Consider the following 21,758-nt stretch of genomic DNA (forward strand, 5'->3'; position numbering starts at 1 on the left):
TGGCTGACATCCATTTCTCGTAAAAAAACAAAAATCTGTTAATACAAACCTCTACTCTGTGGAGGCCCATATGATCCTATTAGGATCGGACATGGTCGAAAGAAGAAAGAAGATACTTAGTATGGTTTTAGTGAAATTAAAAAATGAACCAACAATGTCTGTAATATATATCATTAATCCAACGAAAACAAATAAAGTATGAATGAAAAAGTGTGCACAATTTTGTCTTATCTTCTTTCTTCTTCCGACCATGTCCGTCCCTAATAGGATCATATGGGCCCCCACAGAGTAAAGGCTTGTATTAACAGATTTTGTTTTTATTTTTACGAGAAATGGATGTCAGCCACTTGCTCAACCTATTCGGTCCATACCCTGACTCACACACAAATTGAAAAACAAGATGTGTACTTGCCAGACCCAGGATTCCAACCTGGGTCCCACGGCGTTATAGTCCAACGCTTAAGCCGCGCGGCCACCGTGGGTGTCATTATATAGTTTGAGTATAAAAACGGTGGACAGTATGGGCGGACGAACCAAGGTACAGCAGCTCAGTTCGCCTGTTGAATTTTTGTCTTCCTGCACCGGCCGCCAATATTTTCGGCGGTGTCCCTGAGTGATCCCTCGTAACCATTTATTTGATTGATAAAAATATGATATTACTCATTTATATTCGATACTAATCCGCGATATATTATGTTTTTTAATGAAACGGGTTGTCATGTTAGAAAAAGAATTTTCCAATATTCCAAAAATCATACCTATATTATGTAGTTTATATTCTCATGATGCAATTATTTGTTAATTTATTTGACTGCCTGTCGATCAGGTTTTTCCAAAATGCATATATGTATTTCTATTACTGTTATGCATGTGCTCCATTGACACGCAAGTCAGACGATTTACAGTCTTCGGAACTTTTTTCCCCGTGGACCACCCCAAGACTTATAAGTCCGCAGACCAGTGGGTCTATTCTATACTTATCGACCGCTAAAGTGATAAATATTATCAAACTTAGGGTAGGTTTGTATCCAAGTATTAGCACTTATTGGAACAATTACAATACGTTGCTTGTAATTGTTGCAATAAGTGCTGTAGTTTAACAGCAGCAAGAGATGTGCTGTTAAAATATAGCACTTATTGCGACAATACAACCAACGTATTGTAATTGTTACAATAAGTGCTAATACTTTGATACAAGCCTAGTTTGATAATATTTATCACTTTATCACTTTTACTGCCTTTCTAAGGAAGAAGGCAGTAACTGACTCCCACACACTTTCGAGATAAATGACATAATGTGTTTTTTCTCAAACTTTAGTACTGTGAATTAATAAAAAACGAAGGTAATTTTTATTAGTAGGATATTAAAATACAAACAAAGTAATAATAAACAAGCAATAACTGCAATGAATAGGTGAAATTACTGCCTTTTTGCTAAAAAAAATGTATTATTTAAGAAGATGTCTATTTTTTCACTAAGGATTTTAACGGTATTTTAGTGAAAATACTGATTTTAAAGTGAACAGAATATATAGCTTTCAAAATTACCTAACGGATGGCATTCATAACTCAATTCCACAAATTTTGCGACTTACTACCTTCTTCCTTGGAAGGGCAGTTTGGCGGTGGTTAACATAGAATAGACCCACAGGTTCGTTGAATTTCAATCATATTTTATATTTTACTCTCCGAGTAGCCAGCATTCGTCCGTCAGTCACCACGTAAATTCGATGTGACATTCAAAATATACAATTATTCGAACCGAAAAAAGCCTGCAATTGTTTTAAATGTTTTTATTGATTCATTTGTTAATTTATCATCTTAGAAAATGAGTGATTTATCAATATTTTTTAAATTTGAATTTATAAAATTCTTAAAAGAAAACGTAAAACTCGTTTTGTTTTCACTGCTATATTATTTTATGCAAATCTACATGTTAATAACACAACATTTTAGGGTTATCGGAAGACATTGCGATAATCGCAACTTTTGACAGCTCGACTTCTTACTCTATCGTTGATCAGTAGCAGTACATAGAGAAATCGGACGATTTATTGTCCTCAGAATTTTGGCTCGCCAATGGAGTGCCTGCATTATGAATAATTACTGTGAAAATTCTTCAGTTAGTGGAGTTGTGATAATACTAAGACTTTATTGTCGATATGTGACTGTGTTTACTTTGTACTTGTTTATTGGTGTCTCGTTTTAATGACATATCTGTTATTATATTGTTGACAAACAATTGCCTCATTTTTATTACAACGTTTTTCTTATCTCGTATTCTTATTTGTCCGGTACTTCCCGACTAGCCAGACATTTGAAACTTTTAGAATATATCAGAACACAATGCCAATGCATTTTTTAATACTTTTAGCCATCTTTAAGTAGAATTGAATTCATTTTCAGTCAGTTCTGTTTTTTATGAAAAGTTATTTCGTCACCATTATTGGTTGCTAGGGTCTGGGGTCCTAGCAATTAAATAATTAATACATACGTGTGCTATGGAAATCAAAATGAAATATCAATATGACATTTCAGTATTCTATGATCGTTTAAGCTAGTCAAGTCAAGTTTATATTATGATTCAACAGAAAATTTAAAAACGTTCTACTTTATAAAAAGTTCCTTTTATCTTGTAATTATTCTAAGTTCTACTTGTCACACCGCCGTGTTAAAGACTCCGTACTAAGCAATTATATAATATACCTATATTTCAGTGGCGAAGGGTGGAGGTAGGCTGTTATATCCGACATAAATAGGACACACTAAACGCTGTCAGTCAAACGTATTTGTTTTCATTACACTACAATGTGTAGCTGTAGGTAGATCGTGTTTGTAAGTTTTTTAAATTCAGTTAAACCCTGCCTAATATCCATAATATTAAACAAATATTTGTTTATCTATAAAAAAATATCTAAAATTATGCCACTTAACCATAGATAGAAGAATATTTTTATCGATTACGGTTTGGTTTAGGCAGGGCTTAATGAATTTTAAAAAACTGACCAGCTACAGCTGTAAAAAGTGTTCTTAATTCAACGAAAACAAATAAGTATGACTGAAAAAGTGTTTAATATTTTTGTCGGATTGCCAATAGCATACAAAAACTGTTATGGTTTGGTTTAGGCAGAATTTAATTGAATTTTAAAAACTTACCAGCACTATCTGTAAATTCTATTCTTAGTTCAATGAAAACATATAAATATAACTGACAAAGCTTAGTGTGCACTTTTTATGTCGAATCTTACCAGCCTACCTTCACCCCTCGCCACTGCTATATGTATATGCCTTTTTAACACTACAACAGGCCACGAGGTCTAATGACCTCTCAGGGGGGGGCGTAGCAGGTCAATGAGTGGGATAAACACACAATTTTTTGCGGTAGTAAAAAAAAGTCGCCTGCGGCGTTATTTTCCTCCAGATATATTATGAAAGTATGTGGTCGTGCGATACAATTTGATGTGATATTTAGATTGGCATAAGTATCTAATTAAATGTTAATTCACATTTAGATTATTTTGTATAATTATTTTAATTGTGTTTTCTGACTAATAAAAATGATTATTTATCCTATATGGCAAGGGGTCGCATGTTACTTGACTACCAGTGAGGACATCTCAATAATTGAAGTGGATTTATTTAAAAATGTAAAAAAAAAAAACTCAACACATACACGGCACAGTGGCGAACGGTGGAGGTGGGCTGTTAAGATTCGCTATAAATGGTGCACACTAAACTTTGTTAGTCATATGTATTTGTTTTTATTGAACCAAGACTACAATTTACAGATGGTGTTAGTTAGTTTTTAAAAAAACAATTAAATCCTACCTAAACGAAACCATATTAGTTTTGGTCTAATTTGGGCGATACGACAAAATTGTGCACACTTTTTTTTTTGTTTTTTTTGTTGGATTAAAAATACATATTACACATATTGTTGTTTCATTTTTTTTAATTCATTAAGCCCTGCCTAAACCAAACTATAATAAATAAAAAAATATGATAGTATGATTTAATTGTATAATTTTAGATATTTTATAGATAGACATGTATTTTTTGACTATTTTATTATGGCTTGGTTTCTCAGGGTTTAATTGAATTAATTAATTAAAAACTAACGAATCTGTAAATTGTAGTCTTATTTCAATGAAAACAAATATGTATGTCTGAAAAAGTTTAATGTGCACTATTTATGGCGAATCTTAACAACCTACCTCCACCCTACGCCTTTGTTAACACGGCATAACCCTGAGGCTCCGCGGAATAAACACCATTTGGGAAACGCTGCCCTTAACCTTGGCGATGGATAAAGGGCCCTACCAAATATCCTGGACATGCCAACGACAGCAGTGTATTTATTAATATAATATTGAGAAGAGAAACAATCACAAACCCCCAGGCTTTGAGAAAATCACATAAATGTATTGTGACCTCACTGTGAATCGAACTCGGGGCTCCCGGTTAAAAGGCGCCTTACACACTAGCCTACGAGGCCCCCTCCTTACCTTAAGAGCATACTTCAGTGAAACGGCAAATAATTTTTAACTATAGGTGTGACGAAATTTCGGACTGGCTTTCAATCGGAGAGCGAATATCGAGCTGTGAACACGTCAATTTGTTTTGTGATGGCGTCGGGGAATCGCGTAAAGATGACTTAAAAACGTTACCCATTTACTTGAAAATGATAACATGTCAATGAATATATTATTACTAATAGAACAATAAACATAACATTAAATGGACGCGTGTTGAATTTTTATGACAAATTATATTTCGTTCGGCACGTGTCATTTTCACAATCCGCGCATCGCCTAGGCACGATCTTTTTAGACCATGCCTCAACTGAAGTATAGCCTTAAATAAATAATTTAATTACATGAATTTATTAACTACAAGATGCAATTCAATTTATATTTTAATTAGGCACGGTTTCATCTGTGTAATTCAAATAGAATGTCTGGATTATTACAGCTTATTTGACACCGTTAAAATTTATGAAACTGGGTGTTTATTTAATTATTCAATTAACATTGTTTTTTCTTCTTCTCTTTCCAGTTGTCGGAGATGACCGCGGAGCTGGCGGTGGAGCAGTCGGCAGGGTCGCTGGCTTCCGAGCGCCTCGGCGCCGAGACCTCGGAAAGGCTGCGGTTAGAGAGAGACCTCCTCGCGCTCAAAAATGTCAACACCACACTACAACAGGTACTGATCAATTTAATATGTACTGTAAATTGTTGGCTGATTCATACATAGTTATTTTCATAAGTCATGGGCCTGAGGATGCCGAAAGGCGAAACCTCAGTCATATTCTTTTAAACTTGAATCGCATTATGCATTACTGTGGTATTTTTACAATGCAGTTAGTGTCGTACCTAAATAATGCAAGTTGATTTATTTGTCCATATTTAAAGTATTATACATCGCGAGATTAAATGCTTTGCGTCATCTTTTTTCTCTTTTTTCGACCATGTCCGATCCTAATAGGATCATATTATGGGCCTCCACAGAGTAGAGGTTTGTATTAACAGATTTTGTTTTTTACGAGAAATGGATGTCAGCCACTTGCTCAACCTATTCGATCCATACCCTGACTCGCACACAAATTGAAAAACAATATGTGTACTTGCCAGACCCAGGATTCGAACCTGAGACCCACGGCGTGATAGTCCAACGCTTAAGCCGCGCGGCCACCGTGGGCGTCGAATTGCGTCATCTATGTCTATGATAATAATAGAATTACTATTATTAAAACTGATGGTCGCTGATATGTGTCCCTCGTCTGCTTTGACTTATACCAATCAGCATGCCACTCCCTCACATACAAAATCTCCATATTTATGTGGACACGTTAGCAAAATATCGTCTCTGTTCTGGCAGAACACACTAACTGGAGAATACTAGTTTTGAGTAATTTGACTTTGAAGTTGTTAATATGTTTGAAATGGTTCATCATGTGAGTTTATTAAGTAATCGTAAAAAGGATAACTTTAAAATAAAGACTGTTTATTTATTAAAAAGGTTTCCAGACGGTAAAATTTGAAATAAGGAACAAATTGGTATAACTAACTCAATATGTCATTTTTTCGAATTAGTGTCTTCTGCCAGAACAGTGACGATATGTAAAATACGTTGTCATAAATTTGCAGTAATCGTCTTAGCAGTGATCGGTAGAACCACTCTTTCGTGTACAAATCTATACTCCCGACTTCCAGTTTCATCCGTTACACTACGTACAGCTCTATGGAATTGCAGCCATGATATATTATGCTGGTTATAGAATAGAATTCGATTTGTTCCTTAATATAATAGCAATTCTGTAAAGACGTAAATGCAGATCTGTAATAATGACCAGTATTACAATGTACCATAGTAGAATTCATTTTTCAATCGCATCAATCTGTTAACAAAAGAATAAAATTTGTATGACCACATACCAGACGTTGACATTTGAGGTATGAGGGCCCTTTTATTATTCAGATACTGTGTCCATGAATATGTCAGTGCTCGTCACACATTTTGATTTACATGTTTATTTGATCCTGAGGAAAGACCTAGTGGGTTATTGAGTGAATTGCTAACAATCATTCCTCGAAAAAAAGGGGTTGATATGTTCTACTTAGGAATGATACTCATGGTAATTGGCATACCATGCCTTGCTTATTTCACAAGAGCTTTGATTAATATGTAAATTATGACTTGAAATTGGAATTTATATGAAATTAAATCGTTTCAGACATCAGAGCGACTGGAGACTGAGCTCATGTATTCCAGAGCTGACACCAACGGGGGTCCAGGCGCAGGTGCAGGAGGGGTAGACGGAGGGGACTGCCACTCAGACTCTGAGGAGAGCGGGGGATCAGGCGGGGGGTCCAGATACAAGCGCCGACTTCAGGCCGCTTTGAGAGAACTGGACTCTGCCAGAAGACAGCTGAGGCAACAGCACGAAGATGACCTCGAACAGCTGGTCATACTGAAGAAACAACTCGAGAAGAAGGTGAGCTAATGTCGGATGTCTCATTTTTGTTGGACACACACTGTGGATAACAGTTTAGTCATAATTGCGTGAGAATGAGTTTAAATGGATCTTAGATATAGAAAACAAACCTGCTATTCTCACGGAGCAAGGAACACAAAATTAATGGCAACTTGCTTATAACTGGGTATAAATCGTGGGTGTGGACAAATATGGGATAAACTTAAACACTTGTTAAAGAATATAATATTTTCAATATTTATGTCTGTCTCATAATATGTATTAAAGTTTGTCACGTAAACACAATGACATATTAAATGGACGACTCACTTCATACCCGGCGCGCACGAGAAATTGTGCATGAAAGTCATTCACAGATGTATAGGTAGATGTCACGTGACCATTGACGTATCCGTTTCCATTATGCGATACAAGCTTCGAGAATTTATAGTAATATAACCTTTATTGTAATGGCATATTACTGTCATGACTCATTGCGTTAGAAACAGATTCTCGGTTACTTACGACTTCTCGGAGATTAGACGCAAGTGAGCCCAGCGAATCACAGGCGACTGACTGTCCAATGGTTCCTGTCATTCAATTGCGTTGAATAAACATTCATCAATATCTTAAAATGGCATTTTATAAATAATAAATAATACTAACACATGCAAAGTGATATCCCATCTTTCTTGGAGTGTTTAGTAGAATTTTTTTCCAATTTTTAACTAGGCACATTGGCATTTTGTAACACAATAATAACGGTGGAGTCGAAACCTGACAGTCAGAAATTTTGTATGGGCAGACCCAGCGGTGTCGCCAGACCGCTTCCAAGCAGAATGTTCATTTGAGCGTAGGATACCGATATTAAAATATGAATTTCGCCATCTGGCAGACCCGACACAAAGTGAGTGTCATTTTATTTTCTAGATGCTTCGTCCATATTAATGTCATTGCGTAAACATAACGCCCATTCAATATTTGCGGACAGTCGGCTCGCATTGTGTCCTTTAATTTTATGGCCTAAAATAATAAAGCGAACCCTGCTTCATAACTGCCACCACACCCCGTAGGATAAGCCACTTCCCATTAATTTTGTGTTCCCTCAGATGGAGCTTTGATAATTCTTGAAAATTGAGTTGAAGACGGATAACTATGGCGCAAATTAGCAGCAAGTCATTTTGCATGTGTAGTTGGTAGGTCACCTTTCTCTGCAGCAGCAATGTAGCTAACTCATTGCGGAGTGTGCAAAGCATTGGGACACTACCGAACATGAAGCCCCTAAATCTTAGGCCGATTGATGAAAATGAATTTTACATTTTATAATATCGTCTCTGTTCTGGCAGAACACACTAACTGGAGAATACTAGTTTTGAGTAATTTGACTTTGAAATTTTTGAAATGGTCTATCATGTGAGTTTATTAAGTAATCGTAAAAAGGATGACTTTTAAATAAAGACTGTTTATTTATTAAGAAGGTCTCCAAACGGTAAAGTTTGAAATAAGGAACATTTTAGTATAACTAACTCCACATGTCATTTTTTCGAATTAGTGTCTTCTGCCAGAACAGTGACAATATATTGTTCATGAAAAATAGACTAAAAATAAATCGCATGGAAATCCGAAAGAAAAAATTACAAGGAAAGCTAAACACTGAAGAGGCCTTGCATGATTTTTGCATAGTGGGCCAATATTTCTAGCTATGCCACTGCCCTAAAGTCATGGGGTGTGGGTTTGATTTCGCGTCTTGCAAAAATTACATGTTGATTGTTCTGTATGATTCTATTATCAGATCAATGACCCGATGAGTTGGGTGAATGGCTGACAACCACTCCCCTTTAAGAAGTCTGATAATATATTCCCACATGCTATGGTTGGGAGCAAAATTGCTGATCTATTTGTTTAAAATTTCACATTGCGGATTCATTTGTAGAAAGATTAAGGCGATACTTCAGTGAAACGGCAAATAATTTTCAACTATAGGCGCGACGAAATTTTGGACTCGCTGGCACTTGGAGACCGAACGTCGAGGTGTGAATACGTCAATTTGTTTTGTGATGGCGACGGGGGTATTAAATCTTAAATCGTGTAAAGATGACTAAAAACATTACCCATTTACTTTAAAAAGAAAACATGTCAATGTATATATTATTATTGTTACTAATAGAACAATAAACGGAACATTAAATGGACGCATGTTGGATTTATATGACAAATTATATTTCGTTCGGCATGCGTCATTTGCACCCGCGACCCGCAATCCGCGCATCGCCGAGCTACGATCTTTTTAGAGAATGCCTCAACTGAGGTATAGCCTTAATGCTCGTGCTATAAGATTGATTTGCCAGAGCCACACTTAGACGCCTAGCATTCATGGTATAAAACTACATATTTTATTTTCCAAAAAATGTCTTTAATGCTGCCAACGCAGAGAATATGGCGGCAGCTATCGAGGGTAGTTAATCATATTTATGTATTGAGGCGGTTAATTGTTACAATAAGTTAACCGTCTGAACTGTCAAAAAGTGCTATGTTTTAACAGCATCTATCTTGGCTACGTTAACTTTTAGAGTCACGATAGACAGTTTTGACAGCTTAGACGGCAACTTATTGTAACAATTATACGTGTCCGGAAATTTGTACATCTGCAGTTCGCCGCCGTTTGACACTTCACCATGAAATGTTGTATCGGAAATATATGGTCGCATATTAAAGACCGTCCAACGTCTTTGGGTCGTATAGTACTGAGATAAAATTCATGTCTAAATATAACACCGTTCTTGTCAGTTTACAGGAAGCCAGCAGCAAACAAATTTTGAAAATAGCTGATATACTGGATTATAGGTTTGGTTAGGTTTTTAAGTTGCTAAAATCGGATATGAAAGTTGAATTAATGTTCATATTGAATCTAATAAAATTGGAGACCGTATAGTATACGATCATCTCTTTACGATAGAAAGCTCACGGTGAACTGTGCTACGGTGAAATATTTTATGTACAATTTACATGTAACCCATAACACCTCAATACATAAATATGATAAACTACCCTCGATGGCCGCCAATAGCAGCCTTGTATATATAGATACGCTTGTATTGCTTTACTTCGCAATTATAGTAATTCGATTACTTTTACCAATTTACCTATATTATACAGTTTTAGGTCCCATAATAAAAATGTACATTTGTTATGGTTTCCAGGTAGCGGACGCGTACGAAGAAGCCGAGGAGCAGCGCCAGGTAGCGGCGCAGTGGAAGCGCAAGGCGCAGAAGGCTGCAAGTGACGCGAACGACCTTCGACTCTTAGCGGATGAGCAGGGTGCTCGAGGGGCACTCCTGGAGAAGAGGCAGCGCCGTTTCGACTCGGATCACCACCAACTACAGGAGGAGGCGCGGCGGGAGAGACAAGCGCGAGAGAGGGTTTCCAGGGAGCATGATTTGCTACTTGCCGAGAAGTACGCTATTGAACAGAGCTTGGCTGTAAGTGTGCTTTTTATATCATTATTAAAATATGAGGGGCTTGCTATAAATATTTAGAAAAATGAATATATATTTTTAACGTCTCAACCCCCCCCTGAAATTTATTCTACGCATGATAAACCCATTGAAGAATAATACCACAGCTGAACGCGTCCTCTATTGGCTGAGATGGGGTCGCGTTCGGTGGCTATGTGTGCGGATGCTCTTACACTAATTATTTAGCTGATTATTTTAACAATAATCTTGTAGGTTTTCTTTGCTTCATCGATTTCCACATGCCAGAAATCAAAATTCTAGTAGTCTTAAACCAATGATTTCTTTATCTGCCTCTTTTACCTGGCGGAGCAGCGCCCAGAAATATTAGTATTTCAAGGTCCACGGTCCAAATGCACAATAAGAACCAGACAAAAGACTGTCTATTTATTTGTTTATCTATAATAGGCACATGCACACAACTTGTGTATTAATAATCTACTATTTCCTCATCAGCTATTTCCAATGCCTCTTTCACTAAATATTTTTGACACGCTTGTAATGATTCCAGGATACCAAAATGGAACTGGAGATGAAAGAAGAAAAGCTAACCGCCGCCCAGAGAGAACTGGATGACCTGACGTTCGGAGGGAAGACTGAGGAGGAAGTGGGAGCGCTGAAGAGAATCAAACACGAGATGGAAAAGAAGTGCCACGATCAGGAGGAAGAATTAGACGAGATGGCTGGTCAAGTGCAGGTAATAAATCTTAAATTTTTAGTTTTAATATCTTCTTAATATATCCGTTTATTAATTTATTCTTCAAGACACCGAGACCTGAATGATTTGGTCATGGTTCCACTCCCCTCGGTATTCAGTATCGTGCAAGGATTGTGTCAATGGAAGAACTGTGACACTCTTATCTTTCTACCTGACGGGTCTTTATTACATCATTTATCATTTGACCTGATGTACCACGAATATTTACAGGTTGTCCCTGCAGGCTACATGATTTAAAAATCGGAAAGTCTGCCGCAGATATAACCAAAGTTTGCTATTCCCCTTTTAATATTGGCTATCGGCCTCGTATAGCCGCCTTATTAGAGATAATATTTATTTAAATAACCATAATTATTGATGTGTTATTCTTCCTCAGCTTCTGGAGAGTCACAAAGTCCGACTGGAGATGTCTTTGGAACAGCAGCGCAAAGCTTCTCGTCTGGAGGCGGCACAGAGAGACGAAGAACTGGAAGAAGTTAGAGCGCAATCTGCTAAGAAACTTAAAGGTTAGTTTAGTAATACCGAATTTTTGGATTGTGGATATCTTCAACATGTATAAAGAAGCTGCATGGTCTGCTTTCTTATCTCCTTGTAACTTTCTTTCGTCACATGGCATGTATTCACCGGAAGTCTTCTGTTCTTGAAACTTAGCATAAAGTTGCTTCCGAGTTTTAAGTATAGTGCCATGACTCGCTACTAAAAAGGAACACAATCAGCATACAAGCGTTGAGCAGACAGCGTATAGATTTAGCTGAATGCACCAATTTAGTCCCAGACGTTTCACACTGGATAGAAGATTGCTACAGCTATAATCCATTCAGATCGCAAGCTCTCTTTCCATATCTATCCACATATGGTTAAAATCTAGGTTAGGTACATGTAAATTATACATAAAACATTTTACCGTGGTACAGTTCGCCATGAGCTTTTTTATCGGAAAGAGATGACCGTATACTATACGGTCTCCAATTTTATTGCATTCAATTTGAACCTTAATACAATTTTCATAGCTGATTTTGACAAAATTCATGAATTCAAGAATGAATTCCTAACCTAACAAATAATCTGGTATATCGGCTATTTTCAAAATTTGTTTGCCGCTGGCTTCCTGTAAACTGACAAGAACCGTGTTTTATTTAGACATGAATTTTATGTCAGTACTATACGACCCAAAGAGGTTGGACGGTCTTTAATTTACAGCCATATATTTTCGATACAACATTTCACGGTGAAGTGTGATACGGCGAACTGCATACGTACAAGTTTCCGGACACGCAAAATCTTACATGAAATGCTTACATATTATATGTAAATTCACACAATATACCGTAATGATTTGATGTAAATTCAAAAACTGAATGACTTACAGAAACTGATAAATTAAAATGTCATCGATATTTATAATAAGGGCGCGATGTTTACTTTGATTGTTTTCATTGCAATTAAATGTTGATTAGCTTGTCAATATGATGTAACGATTTAAAAATACAATATGATGGTAAAAAAAATAATGTTGAATTCATAAATTTATGCTTGAAACAGAAAAATATTAAATTGTGGCTCAGTATTTACAAATAGCCTAACAACACCTAACATAATACTAGGTGAAATAAGCCTAACCCAATTTATCAACCTATTCGGCGGTTAATTAATTTTATTCTATTACAGGTCTCGAGTCCCAACTGGAAACTGAACACAGCGAGAGAACATTACTCCTGCGTGAACGTCATGAGCTGGAACGCCGTCTGACGTCGCTTGAAGAGAGTGCGCGTGCAGAAGCAGCAGAGCGAGACGGCAGAGAACAGAGAGCCAAGAGAGACTTACGGAGAGCGAGAGCACTAGCAAGAGACGCCAGGGAGGTCTTGGAGACCAGGGAAAAAGATTCCGGTGCCAAGGCACAGCTCAGGCAACTTAGGGACAAGTAAGTGTTTATTTTTTATTGATATTTTGAAACTCATAAAGTTTCTGAATTTAAGAATTGTGTCCAGTCAGTGTTGGACTTACATTGGGCCTCAGACAAGAACTTATAATCCGAGTTTCATCAGTACAGTTCCCAGTTTTTACATTAAAATATATTTTATCTTCTAGATTGGATGATGCGGAGACTTCTCTGCGGGCCGCGGTGAAAGGGCGTCAGGTGGCCATGTCGGAGTGTGCAGAGGCAGTGGCCGCTGCAGAGGAGGCCGGCAGGGCGCGGCGGGAGGCCGAAGCGAGAGCGGCGAACGCACAAAGAGAAGGAACTGCGGCTAAAGCACAGCTAGAGGAAGCTGAAGAGGAAGCAGCTGAGGTATTGTTACAACCAACATATTTATTCCAATTTTATCAAAAATGGATGTAACGATAAGTCCACCGGTTCCAAATTATTTTTTGATTTCTGTTACATTGAGGGTGCATGCTTCATATGCATACATAAGCACTGATGCCAATTATAGGTTGAACATTAGGTTTTTGGTCAGGTCACTTTTGAAGATACTATTCCAGTGGGTCTATTCTATACTTATCGAACACTAAATTGATAAATAGTATCAAACTTAGGGTAGGTTTGTATCAAAATATTAGCACTTATTGTAACAATTACACGAAGCCGGTTTTTATTGTTGCAATAAGTGCGATATTTTAACAGCAGCAAGATAGGTGCTGTTAAAATATAGCACTTATTGCAACAATAAAAACCGGCTTCGTGTAATTGTTACAATAAGTGCTAATATTTTGATACAAACCTACCCTAAGTTTGATAATATTTTTCACTTTATCACTTTAGCGGTCGATAAGCATAGAATAGACCCACTGGTGCCAAATGCGCTCTATGCCTTGGCCGTTAGCAATCTTGTTCAATACCATATGATGTGCCAAATACATAAATGTCATAATCTACTTAATAGTCTAGTATAGGGTTATCCAACTTGGGGTACGAATTTCACAGTCAAAAATCATACAATCATACTACGAAAATGGCATATCTTCATCGGTCATAATGCGAAAATGAAGGTCATCATTCGGTAGAAATTATCGCACAAAAGAAGGCTGTATTCGCAAGCTGATTGAAACAATCTGATGAAACTGGTAGTGTTTTGGATCGCCTGACACCTGTACACATTCAACCAGCCCGTTCACGAGAAAACATTGGTGCTGTATGTGAAACTGTAGCTGAAGAGCCAGAAATGTCGATTTTAAGAAGATCACAATAATATCGATTGCTTTATCCGCAAACCAGCTAACTGCACTCTTGACCAAAAATGATATTTTGATGGCATTTTGTTATTTAGCATGTTTTCTATTCTCACACAAAATTTTAAACTCCTAAACATATAAATAAATGCGTTATCGTTCTTCACACAAAACAACTAACTGCAGGTGCCAAATTTCTAATATTGTAAATGAAATAACTCCACTCTTTATATATAAAAGGGAAGCTAAAATAGTGTATTAATTCATAGTGCAGCTTATTTGTAAAAAAAAATGATTTCCAAGTGTGTTTTTGAAATTGTTAAATTCCACTTGATAGTTAAATTATTAAGTTGTTTTTCCTTCCTGAACAATTTGCCCAAGTGGAATTAGCCGGTTTGTAGATTAAGGCTCTTTATGACGAATTTTGGGTGAAGACCTTCACCTATAAAGACAACGGACCATAGGCAGCGTCGCAGATTCTATGAATGGGTCTTCGAAGAGCAGGCATTCGATAATGATGCACCATATAAATGGCAATGAACTAGCAAAAAGAATAATCTCGAACCTCAGAGTAATGACATATAGAGAGCGCCTGTTGCTCGGCAAAATGAAGCCGTATTTCTTGCATATAACGGACAGTATAACCTTGATTTTATTATTATCAACTTAACTATGATACCATCGTGTTGCTTCTCAGTACGGCTACCAAATTTAAACACAACGTAGTTAACAATATGTTCTACTAAAATAACTAAAAACAATATTACACTTAACACAAAAACAATAAATTTCAGCAATACGTCATGCTGGCAGTTATTAAACGAATGTAATCAGTCAAATCCATATTTATCGGCGACGTTTACAAAAAATATTTAATTCAGATGTAGAAATTCTATCTATTCTATGTATTCACGATGGCCGCGTGGCTTAAACGCCGGCCTATTGAGTCGAGGGTCCCAGGTTCGAATCCTGGGTCTGACAAGTACACATATTGTTTTTCAATTTGTGTATGAGTCAGAGTATGGACCTAATAGGTTGAGGAAGTGGCTGACATCCATTTCTCGTAAAAATAAAAATCTGGTAATACAAACCTCCACTCTGTGGAGGCCCATATGATCCTACTAGGATCGGACATGGTCGAAAGAAGAAAAAGAAATAGTGCAGAGATATAAGTGTGCCGAATGCTTACTCACTCGCACTTATGGTTCGTTTTTGTTCAGGCCTTGTGTCGAACAATCCAGCAGAAGAAGGAAGGTCAAAAAATCGCTGACTAGGTAGAGCTATCAATAACTGCCGTATATTCGGAGTACCAAATTGGAAAGTGGCAATTATCGATATGGATGGTGAAGAGAGTAGAATAGAGTTTACGCAGTCTTGTAAGATAATGTCTTTTTCCACATAGGTGATGAAGAAATACCGAGCGTGCGTACAATCCTTGGCTGAAGAGCAGCGCGCGTGCCGAGAGGCATCTGCGCGCGCTACGGCAGCGGAGGAAGAGGCGCGTCAGGCCAGGGAGAGGGCGGCGGAGCTCACCGCAAGGTTGGCAGCCGCTGACCTGACCCTCAACGCCGGACAGGCTGCTCAGCATGACAAGTGAGTTATATTCATGTCTTTTCTACTCCTGTGTTATTCCGTCTCAAGTGTAATATGTATGAATGCCACATTTGACTCGAGATGCTGTCTCATTTCGTAGACTTATTCTTGTCTCATGAAAATATCATTATGAACCACCGGATTTATCACCTTGTTGCTCAAACCACAGTGCTGAATGTTGGAGGTAGGGCTGTGGAGATCCGACAAAAATAGTGCAAATTAAACTTTGTCAGTCATACTTATTTCTTTTCATTAAACCTAAGAATCAAAAATTGCAGATGGTATTGGTTAGTTTTTAAAATTCAATTAAACCTTACCTCTGCAAACCGTAATAGATATTAGATTAAGAAAAATATTCTTCTATCTATAAAATATTTAAATATTATATTAAATAAATAATGAATATTTTTTGACTATTATCTACTATGGCTTGGATTAGGCAGGGTTTAATTGAATTTTAAAAACCGACAAACATTATCTACGCGTTGTAGTCTTAGTTCAATGAAAATAATAGCGCCTTTACACATGCATGGAATTACTGTCGGCAAAAGTGCTTATTTTGACAATAACTGTTTACATGCAAAAGTGCTGACTGTCTCTCCAATCTCATTCTTCCAGAGTAAGCGAGAGGCGATGTCGTCATTTTACCACTATTTGATAGGACGTATTGAAAATCGGTTAACCTCAAATGAGTAGTTCGTTTTTTTTACCGCATGTTCGCCATTATCGTTCTGTTGCGCAGGCGCAGATCTTACTTGCCCGTAAAAAATCATCACAATTCGGAAGCTTCCGAACTTGTTTGATTCATGCACGCAATCATGCCAACTGCTGGATAATACATGTTTCCCCATACATTTTCGTACTGTGCACAGTAAATCTATGCACGTGTAAACGGGGTATAACTACGTTTGACTGACAAAGTTTACTGTTCACTATTTATATTGTATCTCCACAGCCTACCTCCACCCTTCGCTCACCACTGCCAAACCGTATTGAGTAAAAGTAGGCCGCCATTTGTATTTTATTTGTAAACTATTTATTCAGTACCTTTATCAACACAGAATAAGTAAGTTATCACAACTCAACCCTACTAAAAATGTACTATAATTACTATTAAATCTTAGTCCAAACTCTTTGGTTTTCATGATATCTGACAACTTATTAATATATTTGTTTATTTAGACAACTTATTTATATATTTGTTTATTTACATTTGTATTTATAGATTAGAATTGAAGAGCAAAGAGCTGGAGGCGCGGTTGGAACTGGAGCAGACAGCTAGAACCCGTCTAGAGGCACAGGCGGCGAGGGCTAGAGAGGCGGCCACCACGGGTGCAGCAGCCGCACAGGCCGCCCACGCTCGCGAATTACAAGCCGCTGAAGAGCTCAGGAAGGCCCTGAGGACTGTCAGGTTGGTCTTCTATTTCTGCTGTAGGCTTATTGATTTTATTAGGAAGGGACTAATGCAGATTCCTTCTGAGGTATGCGCTTGCACAAAAGCGCACTTTTAAGACTTGCTTGTATGCCAAAGTCGAGTTAGAAAGGTATCTTTATAAATTTAAAATAAACCAGTACACATTATATAGCGCCGACTTGACGGCAGCGATTTGCCTGTGCGGTATAGTTTGTGCAAAAAATACGGAACACTTTTACAGCGCTTTTCGGTTTGCGCGAGCTACAGTTTTCCCGTCCATACACACGGGCTTCCCGATACAATCCGGTTTGCGCAGGCAAACTTACGGTAAAGCTTGTATATCACATTGTACCTTTATCTTGAATCACAAATTCGGGTTGGACCCTGGAAAACACTCCCTTACGCATTTTCACGGATTCAGCAGAACATGTGCAGATATATCCAAGATATAAACAATATTTAGATGATACATGAATCGTCCTTGTTACTGTGTGGTATTTAGTGACACAATTTATTAATGTGAATTCTTTGATGCCTTTTTTAGGGAGCTCCGAGAAGAGCTGTCGATGCTGTCAGCAAAGACGGAGGAGGGCAACAGAGCTCGCAGCGAGGCGGAAGCTAGGGCCGAGAGCGAGAGAGCAGAGGCGGTGGCGGCTCGTCAAGAGTTGAGAGACGCCCGCACTCGTATCGCTCTCCTGCAGCAGGCCATCGCGGATGAGCTCAGCCCCGACAACGAGAGTGACAGGTTTGTGCATTTTTTATTTTCTAAACTATATGACTAAAAGTTTTTTGTATGTCTGTTAGAACCTAGTGGAAATGATGATGGGATTTTTCAAAAAAAAAAAAAAATTCGTGCGGTTATATATTTCTCAGAAGTGTTTTCAAATTATATACCTATTATATTCAATAACAGAATGTTACATTCTTAAATCTTGTTAATTATTCGTAGAATAAAAAAAAATAGCTTATTGGTTTGAAGTGATAACAAGAAATCCATGTAAAGTTGACACCGATGATACTGGCAAAGATTATAAAAATGGAGAAGAAAATTAAAAGTTTCACTTCTGCCGCGTGTAAACTTTTTTTTCTATAATGTGTGAAAATACGAGTGTTTATTAAAATTGCAGTGAGAACGAGAGCTACAGCTCAGACGAATCGATCGAGACTTTCCTGGCCAATCACAAGGTGACTCCTGCTGCCAGCAACGGTGCGGGATCCCACACAACAAAGTATGTACACCTCTTCTTCTTCTGTCGTGTCTGTACGAGAGATTAACTCAGTTAAAGCACACTTGAGTGTATGGCGACCCTCAGTCTTGGGTATTTGCTCCTGAGACATACCTAGGCGTAAAAAAACTGCTGATGCTTCACGTCTAAACGTGGGACCTCGTGATACACTCAATTAAGACAGAGTACGGGTTGGTTTAGAGGGGTCTATGTTTGTTTCGTATGAGAAATACGCCTAGACTCTTACCCAACCTAATCTAACCGCGCTTTGGCTTCTGTGATGGTCGCATCGTCGGCTTTGAACATATCATCGATGGTGCAACTAAATGCAACGAGCCGACACCCCATCATGTGTTCCACAGTGTCCACGTTCGGAAACTGTAAAGTCCTGAATGCCCCCAGGTCTGCTATGCCCATTTAAATGCTCATTGCAATATAGACTCGATGCGGTTGGACATTTGTACGTAACAAACGCAGTGTTAACGTTAAATAAAAAGAGGTTTAGTGAACAGTATGGGGTACAGTGGCAAAGGGTGGAGGTAGGCTGTTAAGATCCACCATAAATAATGCACACTAAACTTTGTTAGTCATACGTATTTGTTTTTATTAAGGGGGGACATGCTCGTCGAAGGTCAAAATTGAGTTTTTATTGTATTTTCAAACCATGATCCTGGACACTCCTTAAACGTTGTAGATAATCTATTTATATAATTTTGAAGCCTTATTATCCTTTATAGTTATTTTAAACATTTGATGACTGCATGAAGTATTTTTGTTACATAAAATAGTATTCTTTTAAACCTCTCGCTCTAATGTTTTAGAATATAGTCATATTTCGGTACATAACTGTGCAGTGGTGTTAAGATTTTTTACATTTATTAATTTTTAAACGCATTTATAAAACCATTAGTATAATTTATTACGAGATAATTTTTGTAAAATATTCACGATAAAAAATTATTTTGATAATCTCTGTGATCCCAAATTTGACAAGAATTAGGCATTTTATTATTCAAAAAATCGGCAAGATTAACACATTTGAAGATGATTCTAAAGATATTTATTATAAGCTATGTCTTTGACCATTCAAGTGTGATAAAAATCTTATGAATAATGATTGCTTTATAATAATTATTGACCTAAGAATAAGGTAGTGTTTTTTTGAAATACGCCATTTCTTTTGTCATTCCCTAGTGGTTAAGCTACAACATACGGCCGTAGCCATAAAATGACAAACTATAATTAAAGTAGGGAGTAAAATTATCTTAACGCGCGTGTTTGAACATGTACCTAACCGAATTTTTTTTTATTTTTTTTTAAACGGTACATGTTCAAACACGCGCGTCAATATCATTTTACTCCTTACTTCAATTATAGTTTGTCAATTTATGGCTACGGCCCTATGTTGTAGCTTAATCACTGGGGAATGACAAAAGAAATGGCGTATTTCAAAAAAACACTACCTTATTCTTAGGTCAATAATTATTATAAAGCAATCATTATTCATAAGATGTTTATCACACTTGAATGGTCAAAGACATAGCTTATAATAAATATCTTTAGAATCATCTTCAAATGTGTTAATCTTGCCGATTTTTTGAATAATAAAATGCCTAATTCTTGTCAAATTTGGGATCACAGAGATTATCAATATAATTTTTTATCGTGAATATTTTACAAAAATTATCTCGTAATAAATTATGCTAATGGTTATATAAATGCGTTTAAAAATTAATAAATGTAAAAAATCTTAACACCACTGCACAGTTATGTACTGAAATATGACTATATTCTAAAACATTAGAGCAAGAGGTTTAAAAGAATACTATTTTATGTAACAAACATACTTCATGCAGTCATCAAATGTTTAAAATAACTATAAAGGATAATAAGGCTTCAAAATTATATAAATAGATCATATACAACGTTTAAGGAGTGTCCAGGATCATGGTTTGAAAATACAATAAAAACTCAATTTTGACCTTCGACGAGCATGTCCCCCCTTAAACTAAGACTGCAATTTGCAGATGGTGTTAGTTGGTTTTTAAAAATCAATTAAACCCTACCAAAACGAAACCATAATAGTTTTGGTCTATTTTGGGCGATACAACAAAATTTTGCCCACATTTTTATTCATACTTATTTGTTTTCGTTGGATTAAGAATACATAATATTACACATATTGTTGATTCATTTTTTTAAATTCATTAAGCCCTGCCTAACCAAACTATAATAAATAAAAAATATTATTCTATCTATAAAATATTCAAAGTTATGTATGATTTAATTGCATAGTTTTAGATATTTTATGGCAAGACAAGTATATTTTTGACTATTATCTATTATGGCTTGGTTTTCTCAGAGTTTAATTGAATTTTAAAAACTAACCAACACTATCTGTAAATTGTAGTGTTATTTCAATGAAAATAAATATGTCTGTCTGAAAAAGTTTAATGTGCACTATTTATGGCGGATCTTAACAGCCTACCCCCACACTTCGCCACTGATGGGGAAAGGCAACTTTTGGATATGTTGTACTTGTTGTTATATGTGCCTTGGATTTTTATTGCAAACCACGGGGTCAGTAATTTCGTTTTATTCTTTTTTTTCAGAGCTGCCGAGGGAAGACAGAGTAGGTCCAGTGCCAGCTCAGCCAAGCATTCGAGTCCCTCCAAGGATTCGTTGACGTGAAAACACAATGAGAGTTAAAAACTGAAATGTAGACAATCACCCTCAAAATCTACCCTCAACTGTTTTTTCAATGGCGACATTGAGCAAAATACGTTGATATTTATTGAACGAACCAACTTAAATGTTTTGGAATGATGTAGTTTTATGAACAAAGACTATCGCAAGCTTTTTGACCGAAATTTATGTATTAGCTTTACATTAAACAATTCAAAGTAAATATCTTAACACTTTTGAATGTTCATAAATTACTGCAGTCTATTCGACAGGCAAGACAACGCCACACGCCATATTGCCATAACCTTGTAGTACATAACAATGGGTATATACGAGGGTGGGTCAATAATTCCTTAGAAAAAAGCATTAAAAAAGGTTTTATTTTTGTATTTTTTTTTATTTCTCAACATAATTTCCTTGGAGCTCAATACACTTGGTTAGACGTTTCTCAATTTTTTTTAAACCGTCAGAA

General features: G+C 36.8%; 1 protein-coding gene across 3 annotated transcripts in view; it reads left to right on the forward strand.

Annotated features, from left to right (window-relative positions):
- The window catches only part of Mhcl (Myosin heavy chain-like), a 477,652-nt gene extending 456,119 nt beyond the window's left edge, over nt 1–21,533 (forward strand). For all 3 annotated transcript variants that reach the window (XM_085950232.1, XM_085950231.1, XM_085950233.1), the window contains 12 exons: nt 5,056–5,199; nt 6,731–6,991; nt 10,171–10,449; nt 10,994–11,179; nt 11,577–11,706; nt 12,869–13,121; nt 13,289–13,487; nt 15,771–15,961; nt 17,187–17,372; nt 17,920–18,120; nt 18,503–18,604; nt 21,214–21,533. In XM_085950232.1, coding sequence (XP_085806358.1) covers nt 5,056–5,199; nt 6,731–6,991; nt 10,171–10,449; nt 10,994–11,179; nt 11,577–11,706; nt 12,869–13,121; nt 13,289–13,487; nt 15,771–15,961; nt 17,187–17,372; nt 17,920–18,120; nt 18,503–18,604; nt 21,214–21,292 — 2,211 coding nt within the window. In that variant the 3' untranslated portion in view covers nt 21,293–21,533. The remainder of the gene's footprint in view (nt 1–5,055; nt 5,200–6,730; nt 6,992–10,170; nt 10,450–10,993; nt 11,180–11,576; nt 11,707–12,868; nt 13,122–13,288; nt 13,488–15,770; nt 15,962–17,186; nt 17,373–17,919; nt 18,121–18,502; nt 18,605–21,213) is intronic.
- Nucleotides 21,534–21,758: the final 225 nt, after the last annotated feature.

This window comes from Rhyacophila brunnea, unplaced genomic scaffold (genome assembly GCF_057557595.1).
Source record: "Rhyacophila brunnea isolate RB1 unplaced genomic scaffold, BYU_Rbru_1.0 scaffold_23, whole genome shotgun sequence".
Lineage (NCBI taxonomy): Eukaryota > Metazoa > Arthropoda > Insecta > Trichoptera > Rhyacophilidae > Rhyacophila > Rhyacophila brunnea.